A 14,629-nucleotide genomic window follows, 5' to 3' on the forward strand; every position below is an offset into this window, starting at 1 on the left:
TGTCTAGGATAAGTGTGTGAGTACTTCTTGTAATCATCGTTCTATAGTGGATTTGTATTGGACTGAGGAGTCCCGTGGATTTTCCCCATAGGTGGGGTTTTACCACGTAAAATAATTCTCTGCGTGTTCTTTTATTTTATGCCCAAGACGTTACAGGATTGATAAGCCATATCAATCCTGCTACCGAAGTTTATTTTTATTTATTTGATTAGAATCTTAAATTGGCCTATTCACCCTCCTCTAGGCATTTTGAGTCATCCTGCAGGTATTTTCAAAGTGTATCTTATACTGTTAGTATTCTCATAGTGAAGTACTCTATTCGGGGATGTAGGCATGATTTTGCCAAACCTTGTCAATCTCTTGTGCACTATTTTTATTTCTTATTTATATTATTCCCATCCAAGTGTAGTTTATATTATGGTGTGGTTAATTATGAATTTCACAGTAAAAAAGCACAACACAAGTTATACAACGTGGCGTGTATCTCGTACTACATTATAACTACTCGCAAGTAGGGCCAATTTCATCATCATCTCCCCAATTTGGGGCAAAATTAGGCAAAGCAAAAGCCACATTCAACACGTGGGCTCCAGTTTGCCAGATACGTTGCCAAATTTGATTGGCTCAATTGTGCAAATTTATCAAAATATTCACGTAACGTCATCAAAATTAATAGATTTTTGGATGAAGTTGAGGGTAGGTAATAAAATGGTTGGTCAGGTAGGAGAGTAAAATGGATCACTTAGTTTCAAAGGGACTACAGTAAATAATGAAATAAAACTTCCAATAAACCGCGTCAGAAGTGTGATATTTGTCAAGTCGCAGCTGTCGCAAGTGTTGGAGAATTAAGAACCGACGTGGAAGGGAGGGAGTTGAAGACAACCATGGATACGTACGCAAAGGTTTATGGTCCGTCCGTGTAAAATTTCGGTCCTTTCCGTGTTGACGAATAGACTGACAGGTGGCTACCTGTGAAGTAATCAATGCCCAAACAGCCTTCATTCGTAATAGGCTATATATACATACAGAACAAATAGTCACACCACTTTTCACACTCTAAGCTAACCTGCAAAACCACAGGCTCTCTCGCTCTCTCTCTCACGCTGTAACATACAAACACAACACAGCAATCTGTATCGGGTTCTTCTTTTCCTTTGAGGAAACACAAATTAAGGTACACACAGAATTGGAGTTGTTGCCAATTTTTCTTGCAAATCACTATAGGTCTATCTGCTGCTACTTTGTCTTTGGAATTGTGAATGAGAAATGAAGTTTTGTTGTTGTTGCTTTTACTTGATGCGAGGCAGAAGCTTTGCCTATATTTTTGTATTCATCTTGGTTTGTTTACTTACTGGTTTCACAATGTAAGCACACAATTAGATAGTTGAGTAAGTACAGATCCTTAATTCCTGACTATTCAAGTGCACTGTCTCTCTCTTGAATCTGTAAATGGCTTCTTTTTCTTCTTCTTTCTTTTATCAGTTTAGTTTGATTTTATCAAATTATTTACTTACTTTGTATAGTGGGAATGTAGAGGAAAAGTTATAAAATACTTTACGTATTCTGTACTCAAACCGTTGTTTAGAAAAATATATAGCAGTGAAGGACCAAAAAGGTTTCCTTCAGTCAAGTTTCAGGTGATCAAAATGTGTTTTGTGTTGAAAATAAAAAATAAAAGTCAATTTGGAAGAAACCCCCTAATGTTTAAAGAAAATCAACTGAAATTAATCTCTCCAAGCCATACATACGACTGTCATCGAATACGGCTTTCCACGGGATTCTAATGCTTTTGCTAAGATATTTTGTAGACTAGACAAGCCTCAAAATTCCTGCTTGTAGCAAACTTGGATAGAGTGATAGTTTTTCCTCAGAACCAATCATATCATAGTAGATGAAAGAATCCCCTTTTATCTGGGGAGCGCCTTACTTTTACTTTCAGGAACTAGTGTGTGCAACAAAGCAGAATGTAATGAGGTCTATGGTCTATAATCCAATCTTGCAGTCCTACCGAATTTCACATCTTTGAAATTTTTCATTGCTTGAGATCCATCCTCCATACCTTTTCAAGTTGTCAGTTTTGCACACCAAAATTGATAGTCAGTCTATAGTAATATTCTAGGAACTATATACTAAAAACTGCATATTTTGAAGCTTAAATATTTATTTTAATTAGTACATGTGTATAGCCTCTTTGTCTCGTTTTTGCTTGCCACAAAAGATATGCATAACCTTTTCCCACATCCATAAGCTCTTTGGAAGGCTCTTTGGGTCGATTTTTCATGAGGATTGAAGAAAGGAATATAAGTTTCATTAGCTTGCATTTTTATAGTAAAACATGTAGATGAAATAATTGTAATCTTCTAATTGTTTAAGCATTGGCTGTGATGTGCTGACTACAGAGCTCTAAACCTAAACAATTTATTCTTATTTAGGCAAACACAATGGCTTTTCTTGTTCTTGTTAATTATGAGATTTTATAATTCACCAAGTATTAGGATTTTCATATTCTACTGCATTTGTTCTCAGATTACTCGTCTTACATTTACATTTGTTTTGGGTAATCTCAGGTCCAGAGGAAACAGTTTTACGTTTAAAATTTTAGGATATAATCTGGAGATGGAAGACAAAATTGAACATACAGGGGAAGAAAGGGTTGAAAAGGAAGAATCCCATGTAGTGATCAAGACCAAGGATGCACAACCAGGTGACTTAAAGAAGGAGAAGGCTGAGGTGGAACTTGAATTAAAGACCAAGTCAGTGGTAAAAGAGAAGCCAAAATATAAAAAGGATGAGGAGAAATCAAAGAAGAAGGAGAAAGACATAACCAAGAAGGAAAAGAAGAAAGAAAACAACAGTGGCAAAGAGAAGGACGAGGAAGAGAAAGAGAGCAAGGGGGATAAAAAGAAGGACAAGGAAGAGAAGAAGAAGAAAAAGGAGAAGAACAAAGATATTATAGGCTCAGAAGATAAAGAAGATGATAGAGAGGGGGAAGAAAAAGATAAAAAGAAGAAAAATAAAAAAGAGAAGAAGGAAAAGGGTAAAGATTTAGACGAAGGGGAAGAAGAGATTGAAGGCAAGGATGATTATAAACACAAAGAGAAAGATATGGATGAAAAAGAGTCGAAGAAGGATAAGGTCAAGGTGAAAGAAGATGAAGAGAAAAGGAAGGACACAGATAAAAAAGAGGATGTGGATAATGTGGATGAGGAAAAAGAAGGGAATAAGAAGAAGAAGAAAGAGAAGAAAGGGAAGGGACATGAGAATGATGATGATGGAACAGAGAAGAAAAATGATGAGGAAAAGGTTGATAACATTAAAAAAGAAGGGGAGAAGAAGAAAGATGTGGAGGACAAAAAGAAGAAACACAAGGGTGATGATGATGAGAAGGAGAAGAAAAAGGATGAGGAAAAAGACGATGACAACAAAAAAGAAGGGAAGAAGCAGAAAGATGTGGAGGAGAAAAAAAAGAAACACAAGGGTGATGATGATGAGAAGGAGAAGAAAAAGGATGAGGAAAAAGACAATGACAGCAAAAAAGAAGGGAAGAAGAAGAAAGACAAAGATGATAAAAAGAAGAAACACAAGGGTGATGATGATGGGAATGAGAAGAAGAAGGACGAGAAAAAAGAAGAGAAAATAGACAAGAAGGAGAGAAAGGAGAAACACAATAATGTAGAGGATGAGGAAAAGACCAAGGTTGAAGTTACTTCTAGGGAGATTGAAATAGAAGAACATGTCAAGGAATCAGAGGGTGAAATGGAGGAACACAGCCAGAAAGATGAAGTAAAGGAAGGTAAAGAGAAGAAAGACAAAGATAAAAAGGAGAAGGGCGAGAAGAAAAGAAAAGTTGATAAGAAGGACAAGTCCAAGGATGTTGGAAAGTTGAAACAGAAGCTAGAGAAGATTAATGGCAAAATAGAAGCCCTTCGTGAAACAAAATTAGACATCACGAGGCAGATAAAAGAAGCTGAAGGTGAAAGTCTCACTCTTGCTGAGAAGCCCACAGATGCGGCACTGGTGGCCACTGATGCAGTATAAAACCTCTGTGGTAGTGCATTTCATCTCTCCATGTCCATACTTTGCAATCTATGTTTTATTTATATGTTGTGTGAATAAAGGGTGTTAATAGTAATGAATAAAACTAATCTGAAACAAAGTTAGACATCATGAGGTAGATAAAAGAAGCTGAAGGTGAAAGTCTCACTCTTGCTGAGAAGCCCACAGATGCGGCACTGGCGGCTACTGATGCAGCATAAAACCTCTGTGGTAGTGCATTTCAGCTCTCCGTGGTCCATGCTTTGCAATCTATGTTTTATCTATATGTTGTGTGAATAAAGCGTGTAAACAGTAATGAATAAAACTAATCTGTTATGTTTTATTTACATGTGGAAGCTAATGTTTGTATGAAACTAAGATTACAACAACCTCCCATTCTGGTGAGTGTTTGTTAGGGTACTGCAAATAATGGTAAGCTGTAGCAAGCAAGTTTGCATGAGTAACAATTAACAACAATGCGATGACAGATACGTGGTTTAAGTTACTGCGAGTTTTGGTTTGTTTAAACAATTATTTAGGACTCTCTCGGAACTTCCTTTATGAAATTAAAGTTGGATTTAATTTTGTTTCTTCTAAGGAATCATGCAGTTACTCCGATTTGTATTTTTACCTTTTTACATGCGAGTGCTTCAACTTTGTGCTGTTAAAGATAACTAGCTCTAGTTGAAGACGTGCTCGAAATTTTGAGCTGTCAATATTCTTTATTGGGTAAATATTTGTGCAAGTACCAAATATCAACATAGAAGCTCATCCGTAAATTTCCAAAGCTTGATCACTTAACCATGGAGATGCTGCACCACTATTCACTACAAAACAACATAAAGCTTCAAAGTAATTCATGCCCGTGAAAAAGGAGAAACAACCAAGATTCCACTGAAATGCGGCATCCAACTTCAACCGCGTATGAACAAACCATTGTGACTTGCTGTCAAAGCAAAGCTCATTTTGACAGGAAATGAAACCAACAAAAGAATCAATTTCCAATAAAAATTTAACAAAAGATCCGCAGTGAATCATCCAGGTACTTGTCATTTGTTCTCTATATTAAAAAAGAAAGAATAAATATTACACAGGTGGCTTATCTAACATGTAGTCCTATGGTTGAAAAGCTTCAATATGGCTAAAAAGGTGTACAAACTCTGATCAGCTTACCCCAAGTTCATTGATCTTACCCGATCCTCATTTCGCAGTAAGCTACACAAATAACTCCTGTTGTTATAGTAAACCCAAGAATCGACCCAAAGAATATGTTTGAATACCTATACCTCTCCAAATGGCAAAGTTGGAACCGGGAATCAAACCTTAGTATTACTCTACCTCCAAAACTTTTCCATTTCAGAAGAAAATGATGGAAACTGAATGCCGCCTTACAGTAAAAAGAACTTGTATCATATGGAAATCCAATTTTAGTCATTTGGGTCCATTTCATCATCCTGATCAAAGACTAGACTTGTATTAGTTCTGTCACTGTCAATTGATTCTGGTTGCTCAACCAGAGTACTTCCGTACTCTGACAATTCATTGTCCTCCACTTTATCCTCTTCCCCGCCGATTCCAAAGGAACTTCCTGACCATGCTGCATCCACTTGGGGCACTCTTCTTCGCCTCCATGCACACTTCGTCCGTCATTACCTTTTACATGAACTGGAACCTCAGCAGAAGATATTCTACAAGAGCATTCGGGGAGTGGGTGTGAAATGAATACGCCTGGCTTCGACAAAAGGGATTGCCTTATTAGGCCTTCCTCACCCAAGCTTTTCTTAAGATGTTCCTGCACCGAGAGTGTCCAATTATGCTTGGGATGGTATACATTGCCCCTGGTCATGTTGAAAAGCTCTGCTACAACTTTCCTGTTCGAAAAGAGCACATACAAAGTCAAATGAGAATATTTATCACACAAAGTCAAAAAATAAAATTCTTGTTTTTTCTATTACATACAAACAAGAATTATTTGTTAAACAAGAGCTCTTCCTAGAAGTAAAAAGCAGACAATTTTTAACCTTTTGCAACCAATAATCTTATGGAAATGGTTAAACATCAGCACAGGCTCTCTGAAAACTATTATTTTATTAAAGAGAATCAGCTAACTATTCAAGAAAGTAGAAAGTTAATATAGCACTTCAAAGCGGAAGCGAACACGTATATTTCAATATATTGCTTTAATGAGGTCGCACGTATTTCCCAGACCCACACCCCGACAAATATATGTCCATCTGTGTGCATGAATATACACACAATTGAGCACGCAGATATGCCCCATGTAGTACATGATATTGCAAAGGAAAAAACATTTTGTGTTCACCATATTATCCTTTTAAAAAAAACAAAAACAAGAGGTCCAAAACCATGTATGCAAACCAACAACTTTCAATAAATCCTCACAATTACCTATCAAAAAACTAAATAAAGAAGTAAATTCTTCAAATGTACGAATAGAAGTATACTATTAACCAATCACCATCAAACCATTCTTTCCCTTCTCCACCAACCCAAACCCACCACCAGTGGCCTTTTAGGATTCAAATGAACTTAGGGCATTGTAGAATAAATTAAGCTAAATTAACCCAAAATCCTTCATATGCCATTTGAAACATTGACTAAATCAATTTTAATGGGTCATTCACACTTCATGAAATTACTTTCAAGTCCATCTAATCATACCTGTCTGGTCGGTATGTTCTAGAAGAAGCAGTCTCATACAAACGATGTCCCATAACCAAGCTTGAAAAATCCGGCCATCCACTGCCATCGTTACTAAAGCCAGGAAAGAATGTGTCTGCTTCCACGGAGACAATATAGTCAAGAGCATCCCAAATTAGTCTATGTGCTTGCATCCTTAGATCCACAGCTGAAAGGTCTGGTTCGGTGGCAGTCTCAGTAATCCAACCATACCAGCCTTCTTTTTCATGTTGATAGATAGGTCTACCAGGAGGTGGAGGAAGAGGCCGAGGCCTAGGACCAGCCTTCTTCCATTCTTCTTTAAGTTGTGCCGCACTTTTTGCTGGAGGTGGTTGAAAAGGATTTAGAGGAAGAGGTGTTTCAGGTCCAAGTATATCCAACAATTCTTTATTGCTGCACAAAGAAGTGCGATCCACTAAGTTGGGAAACATGGCACGCAAAGGGACCAGAACACGTTGACCCCCAAATGTTTCAGAACCAGCCAAATATACAATTGTTTTAGGAGGATACCCCATTGCACGAAGAAGAATTCCAACCTGTGAAAGTTCCAATAAGAATAAATGAGCTAATGCACCAGCAGAAATTTTACCTTCAAACTTGGTTCATACCTATTTCACAGGGAGCTTTTCTTTCTTTCCCTATTTTTTTTCAGTTCCTAATAGTAATAAGTAAATACCTCCTCATACACCTAAAAGAATCATTCTTTATTCTTTACACATAAGTGACGTCAAATGTAGATTTAGTCAAGTTAACTAAGTAGGCTGATTTATCAATTAATAAGTCCTTACATTGCACTTTATAAGTTATAAGATGATTCATTGATGCACCTTTAGCAAATAAAAGATCACATTATATAGCATGTATACAAAATTGTAATATTTAAATATATATATATCAAATTTATTCTATGTTTCCTTGTAACAAGCTTGCTCACAGACGTATGGAGTTGGGCTTCTCTATTAATCAAGGCAAGAAATACAGGCTTGAGGTTGCTTTCACAATTATACAAAGGAAAATATGCAAGGTTGTTTTCAAGTCGGCCGCGTTATTTATGAACACCCTTGTTTGTTTTCAGTACTATTTACAATGTAGAAAGAAGACAGTGCATTTCATTAGCAAACCCGAACTCTAGTTGTATTTCTTCCCCACACATTTTTTTTCTATTTTTCCTTTTTCTTTTTTTAAATTTATAAAAATAATAATAAAAAAATAAAAAAGGCATTCTGTGAAGGTGATGACCCAATTAGGGCCAGCCAACTAGGTAATCTAGGAATCACAGTGACCAAAATTCACATTTTAAGTGGATATCTTTAAAAAGGATCATTTCTAATTCTTATTCACTGTCTATTCCATCATTTTCCCCTTCGAAAATAAAATTTTTCAAGTAAAAATATTTTTTTTTTTTTTTTTATTTTTTTATAATTATAATAAGATAGGGTTCAATTAACTAGTGCTAAAGTCATTCCATCCTCTATTTTTGTTTTTTGGCCTGCATTCTCTACTTATCAAACATATAACGCAGAACTTTTTGGAAATACAAATTCACTCCAGATATTAGTATTTAAAATTAAGGATGGAATTGATGAAAGGATGCTTGAGGTTCTGCTTTTGCTGAACTCCTGAAATCAATTCCGAATTAGGTGCCTAGAAACTTAAAATCACAATCAGCAAAGAAGTTCACTACTAATATGTAAGAATTCCTATGGGACTGTAAAAAAAATTAAAAAAATCAAGAAAAACCAGGGAAAGGAAACACCACTACACAATACAACAGTGCTTACATAAACATACACTGGATATGAAAGTTAGAACTGAGCTTACCTCTTCAGGCATCAGAGGGCATGAACCATTTTCTCTACGCAAGTGTGAGTCTATGCTTAGTTCCTCATGAACAATGCCCCGTTTAATCATTTGTGCCCTTCGATATTGTATGAGTTCAGTGTGAACATCCTACACAAATTTACCAAGTTAACATGATAACTTTGATAACCATGAAAGTGAATGAATAAGCTGTTTAGATTTTGGAGTTATTTTAAGGTGGAATCACTTTTACCCGCAGGGAGGGGTAGAGGGCTCTGAAACAGAATTTATATTGGAATTAAATCTAACCAAGGAACAAAATACAACAATTTGTTTACCACTAACTTCGACTTCAGAGGCAGAAATATGGAAAGTTTTATACCCGACAGCTTAAGCTGGTAGGACGTGGGACAATAATTATGTTTAAGTTGGAACACCCCCTCACATGTGGACCTCTTTCAATCACTGAAGGCCAACATGTGGAAGCAATTGCAGGGATTTGAACTCCTGCTCTGATACCATGATAAAGTTTATTTACCAGTATTCCCGAAATATTAAGCTATTAGCATGTGGATCAACAATTTTTTTATTTTCTCACAAATATAAAAGATAGACAGGCTTAAACATCGTACCTGAAAAAGTTCAGCGCAACCATGATATGCCAAGGTTTCTCTCAATAAACCAGGATGAAATGCTAGAAAAGGTTGGCCCCATGCACGTAACCTATGGAAATATAGTATAAAACCAACATTGATCAACTGAAGGCAAATAGTTCTTAGAGCAATTCTAGTCTAAGTACTACCCGAAGGATATAACCACACTACCAGATATTTAGTTTTACCCATGCTTTTTGCTTGTTTTTGGAGTCAGTACATAATACTTACTAGAAAGTTCAGGAGATGAGCTGTAAAATTATGCCATGCAAATATCATTATTGGTCAAGCTGCGTTATTAGAACCTTGTGTGTGGTCTTTGGTAGTTTTGATGTAGAAGAGCAAGGGAAGGATTAGATGAATTCGTTCAGGTTAAAAGTATGAGTGGCAGATGGTAGAAAGTTTAGAAATAACCAAAACATAAGAATCACTAGAGTAGAAGTTAGGAATATATGTACTAGTTTAGAACAAGGATGGCAGACTTATATGCTCTATATGAGGTTTGACCATGAGAACTAGTCTCCAGAGAGCATACATGCTTTCTAGAAAATTTTGTTATATCTTCAATATTGAAAATGGGCATAAGTCTCATATCTTATGGTAGCTCCAAAATATGTGTTAGCAGTAGTCATTCTTGAGTTTATAAGGATCTGTATGCCTTGTTCGAAGTGTCTTGAACATACTCTTGGGATAGTGTTCCAACTGAATTCATACCCTCAAACGAATTCAACTTACAGTCAATTTTCTAGCTCCCATTTTCACGATGTCTGACCCGAAGGACATCGTATGATGAGGCAACCATACAATATTTGAAAGCATCTAGAGATCATGATGATGTAGAGAACATCTCCCATGATCAGATCGTTTCTACCAGTAATGGAGGATATAATCAAATGGAGACAGCGACCACCTTAAGCTTGTACTTGGAACGCATAATCAGAGAAGCAACAGCTTAATTCAGATTTCTATGAGGAACACCAAAGTCTTGACTCGCCAGATCCAAATTTTGTTGAACCAGGGAGAACCCCTTTGAAAGTGTATAAGCAAACAAAGAAGAAACTTATTCCTCAGCCCAGTACTGTAAATTGGTGGGATCAAGTTGCAGTAGGACCTAGTATGGCACAGAATAATTTTGCTGATTTTTTTTCAGTAAAAACATAATGTTGAAGAGTCACAAGAAGTCTAGAGGTCCAGATTCTTAAATTAAGTCTAAGAGTCTTATGTACCAGGAAATTTAATTATGTTCATGCTTGTGAATACTATAAGTCATTGGGAGACTAAAATAAGAGGTTAAAATAAAACTTATGACTTCAAGTAATGTGTGGCAGGATAAAGTCATGGGTTACACATCCATATAAAGCATGTAAGTCTGTGGTTTGTTGAATAGTATTTACAGAAAAATCTACTTCTTGTGACTAATTCAAAAATCTAGAGAGGCTAAAAGGCCTTGTTTCACAAATAAGAGAGATTCTAGCTCCTAGTGCGATTCAAGTAGTTTTAAACTTGTTCGTCTAACTTTCTCCTTTATTTTATGATTATTTCTACATTTTCCAGCATCTGCCACTCTTGTTCACTTAAACATGTTCCTTTTCTGAAGTCTTTTAGTCCCAAAAGGAAATACTATACTAATTCGGAACCACGAATGCCAGGAGCCTACAACACTTCTGCCAAAACTTTGAAGGATTATCGTAGAAAGTCTGAATATTTTATATAAAACAAAAGGATTTTAACAAAATTATTATAGAAAATTTCAGGCAGCCTTTGAAGCTCTTTAAGACAATGATGCGTTCACTTTGCCTGTCTAGAAAACCCAGGCATAACCACCAAGGATTATACTTTCAATTTTCATATTTCGTGCATATTTATATCTTATTTGCCAGAAAGCCATACCTAACATGTACTGGTTCAATTCCCTAATCCCATAACCTTATCCCTCCAGTCTAGCCGTTACTATGCGTAATTCCAACCCGCCCATAACCTTCAAATAAAAAATTCATTTTATTGTCTAAGAGCAGTCTGTACCAATCAAGTTCCCTAAACACCTATATCGCTCAATCGATACAAATCTTAGCCAAAAAAAAAGTGGGTTGGTAGATTCATACCTCTCCACCATACGGTGACCAAGAATTTGAATTTCTGGCCTGAATTGAAGTGCATGGAAAGCAACCCTGCATCTAAGCCTTTGAAGCTCTGCCATGCCTGGTGGAAGGATTGACTGAAAAGAGGATTTTATTATTTCAAGAATACTTAAAACTCAATTGTCAAGCATGCAAGCTGAGAATGCAGAAATCGATAAAGCAAAAAAGAAAGGAAAAGACACTGGCTACTGACAACCATATCAATGATCATGAGAGAAAAGAATGGTCTCTCTGGACCAATAGCAAAGCGGAAGAGAAATTTCAATCAGGCCAACAGAGTGTAAAAATGATAGATCATGCCCACATGTATCAACTAATGGAGCTAAGATCCTCATGATGGCACCTTTTCATATAAATTTTTTTATATACTACAGAACACATATTTTAAATGCACCTAGGGTAATACAGAGAATAATCATGTTATTATTGATTATAAACAGTGTAATCATCCAAGGGGCAGCGAAAGTCTAATAAAATAGTGCTAACTAAGTTCCTGAGGCAATTCAAAAATAAATAAACTAAAACTCCTGTGGCCTTCCTGTTCTGTTACTCACCTCATCTTAAAGTAGTGTAGTGGAACATCAACATCAGATCTAGTGTAGTTATAGTAACTGATTTTTTTGGAATTTCTTTTTCTTCACAAAAAATATTCATAGTTGACAGCTCTAGGGCACAAAAGAATACATGGTTATCAACGTTAATAGAACATGTATGCTTCCTCAAGAAGATGACTTTTTTTCAATAGCTAAGTATATTATTAATAATAGTAGAACAATGACTACCTGCAGACATCCACCATCAGCAATAACCAAGCCAATAACCTTGGCTTTCTTTAACTTTGGTAGAACTTCTTTAATATAAAATTTAGGAGAAGCTGAATTCTTGGGTCTAAAAGAAGGGTATTCATTCCTTTTCCTTGCTGCCTTCAAATTGTCTGGCAGGCTCTTCACAATGATTACATCATTTTTAAGAGATGCAATAAACTGCTCCTCGTCGTAGAGATATGTAAAACTCTTGAAACGATGGCTGACAAAGTTAGAGCAAAAAAATGGTAAGAAGAAATGAACTATATGATCTACTATTACAGAAAATTGGCATTTGAAAAAAAACACTAAGCAAGCTAGAATAAGAACCTGATGCCTTTTGAGCGAGTACTTTCTTGAATGTCTGGAATGACAAGAGTAGCATTTAGAAGCCTGGATATGGTGACCAGATCACAGATCTAGAAAATTAACAAAGATTTATGAACACCATATGCAAACTATCATGGAATTACTTTGACACATTTGACAAATCGTACCGTAGATCTTATCTTTGAAAATCCACCAAATATTTTCGCATAAATGAAGCCATTGCTCTGTTCATTTGGAACTGTAAAGAAAATAAAAGTAATCAATCAGCTTAAAAATTAACGGTTGAAGCTCAGCAAACCCTCCAGTGACAAGCAAGAACAAAGAAAGATGGAATTCAATTAAAAGTCAGAATGCCAAGGATATCAGTTTGTTGAAAAGGATTAACTATTGCAGTTCTCAAGATCTTGGACAGGTGACAGAAGCATCGCGACTACAAAATGTGTTGTTTCATGGATGCAACGTAACCGATTTGTCAATTTACCATTGTAAGTGTCTCATGGACACCTCCAACTTAAATACCAAAATTGGTCGCAAAAACAAGTCATCTAGGTCCTATCTCCTAACTGTCAAATTCTTAAACTATTTCATACAAGATTATGATAACCCAGCAACGAAATAAATGAGAAAACACACAAATGGAAGAATAAGAGCAAAATCATCACCAGGATAGTTGCTCCTGGGGTTGGCATAAGGCTGCAAAGACTGCAAGGGCTTTACAGGTTCCCATAGCTTCTTATTAGGAATACTCTGCCAGATTGTAACAAAGAAAACAAACCCATCATTAAACAACCCAAAACACACACTCAAAACACCTGCATACACACACACAAATTAATCAAATCCCACCTGTCTCCCGGATAGGGTATCGAAATCGTTATGGAATGCAGTCAATGCACTATACTGGACTAAATCGACAGTGGAATACTTAGCTATAGAGAGGTGCCGAAGCAATGATGCAAAAGATAAAACGAGGACAAACAGAGCAACCCATTTTATCTTAGATTTGAATGCCATCTTGGTTCATCAAACACAGAATTCGACTTCCCCAATAACATCACATTCCAAATCCAATTTCAAGTAGAATTCCTACTCAAGATCAACATCCATGTAAGAAAAGATAATAACAAAATCAAAATTAGTTAACCAAGAAAGCTAAGAGGATAAATTAATAAAGAAATGCCCATGTAATGCTCACTTTGGTAGCTGGGAATCTTTCATATCCTTCTTTAATTCCAAACAAATGCCAATTCCGAATCAACTGATCTGGGCTATTATACCAGATATGCAAAATTAAAATAATGATAATTAAAGTCAACGAACCTTGGAAGCAGGGACTATTAACTGATTAAAATCCAAATAAAAAATCGATCATGAAAATATTTTCTGGGGAAAAAAACAGCGAGCAGATGGAGGAAGATCAAATCTGGTGTCTAGAGTAAGTTTTTATGAAATATATGGGTTTTAGTGTATTGGAAAGAAGGAATTTCTCAGGAAAGATGGGATTTTTCCGGTAAAATGGAAGGAACGGAAAGAGGATAGAGAGAGTATGGCAGTGGCACCTTGTCCTTGAATCTGGAGGGAAGGTAAAATATGTATGCTGTGGAATTTTCTCTCTTTTCTTTTGTGGTGAAGTGTACTCGGATTGTACTCTTTAGAAGATCTTGAGTTTTGTTTTGTTTGCTTTTACTTTCCTAACATGAATAGTAACTTTGCTACTTTGATTCTCTATTTCATTCTTCTTCTTTTTTCTTTAAATAAATTAAAATGACATTTTTTTTTTCTTTTTTTGCTATTTTCTTTTTGCCAAGTTCTTTTCTTTATTCCTGATCTTGCTTAGGAAACACTTTAGAAAATTCTTCCAAAATGACACGTTTACATCAGCTAATTTACAAAGGTCAAAAGCCATTTTGCTACTTGCAATTACCATTAAGGTCCTTGAAATTTTCATAATATCAATTTGATCAATTTTGACTCAATAATTGTGAACGCAAAGCAATTCAAGGACAATCCCCAATTTCTGTTAAATTACCCTAATTATATTCACGTGTAGGGGTATTTTGGTCCAATCTTGCAACTTCTCCCCAACCACTCCCACAACCACCCCATAAGCCCTTGTGGTAGCTTTTCTTTTGCTTTCAAGTCTCGAAGTCCTTCACCTTCAATCTTGAAT

At 36.0% G+C, this 14,629-nt stretch overlaps 2 protein-coding genes across 2 annotated transcripts; one reads left to right on the plus strand and one right to left on the minus strand.

The window, feature by feature from the left end:
* The first annotated feature begins 1,015 nt into the window (after positions 1-1,015).
* LOC103339011 (uncharacterized) lies at positions 1,016-4,382 on the plus strand. The gene is made up of 2 exons (XM_008242281.3): positions 1,016-1,174; positions 2,568-4,382. The coding sequence occupies exon 2, from the start codon at positions 2,617-2,619 to the stop codon at positions 4,036-4,038; it is 1,422 nt and encodes a 473-aa protein (XP_008240503.2). The 5' UTR covers positions 1,016-1,174; positions 2,568-2,616; the 3' UTR covers positions 4,039-4,382.
* A 630-nt stretch (positions 4,383-5,012) lies between these two features.
* On the minus strand, positions 5,013-14,156 carry EDA30 (O-fucosyltransferase family protein). Its single transcript, XM_008242282.2, is given in 12 exon segments — positions 5,013-5,605; positions 5,608-5,906; positions 6,718-7,271; positions 8,557-8,685; positions 9,168-9,258; positions 11,291-11,403; positions 12,109-12,352; positions 12,460-12,548; positions 12,627-12,697; positions 13,122-13,206; positions 13,306-13,545; positions 13,655-14,156. Coding segments are annotated over 11 exon segments (1,986 nt in total). The 5' UTR covers positions 13,474-13,545; positions 13,655-14,156; the 3' UTR covers positions 5,013-5,462.
* Between the last annotated feature and the right edge of the window lie 473 nt (positions 14,157-14,629).

This window comes from Prunus mume, linkage group LG8 (genome assembly GCF_029339155.1).
Source record: "Prunus mume cultivar Tortuosa linkage group LG8, ASM2933915v1, whole genome shotgun sequence".
NCBI classification, from domain to species: domain Eukaryota; kingdom Viridiplantae; phylum Streptophyta; class Magnoliopsida; order Rosales; family Rosaceae; genus Prunus; species Prunus mume.

Bases quoted from the DNA above. Each gene is read 5' to 3' on its own strand.
- LOC103339011 (XM_008242281.3), top strand. From the start codon at position 2,617: ATGGAAGACAAAATTGAACATACAGGGGAAGAAAGGGTTGAAAAGGAA.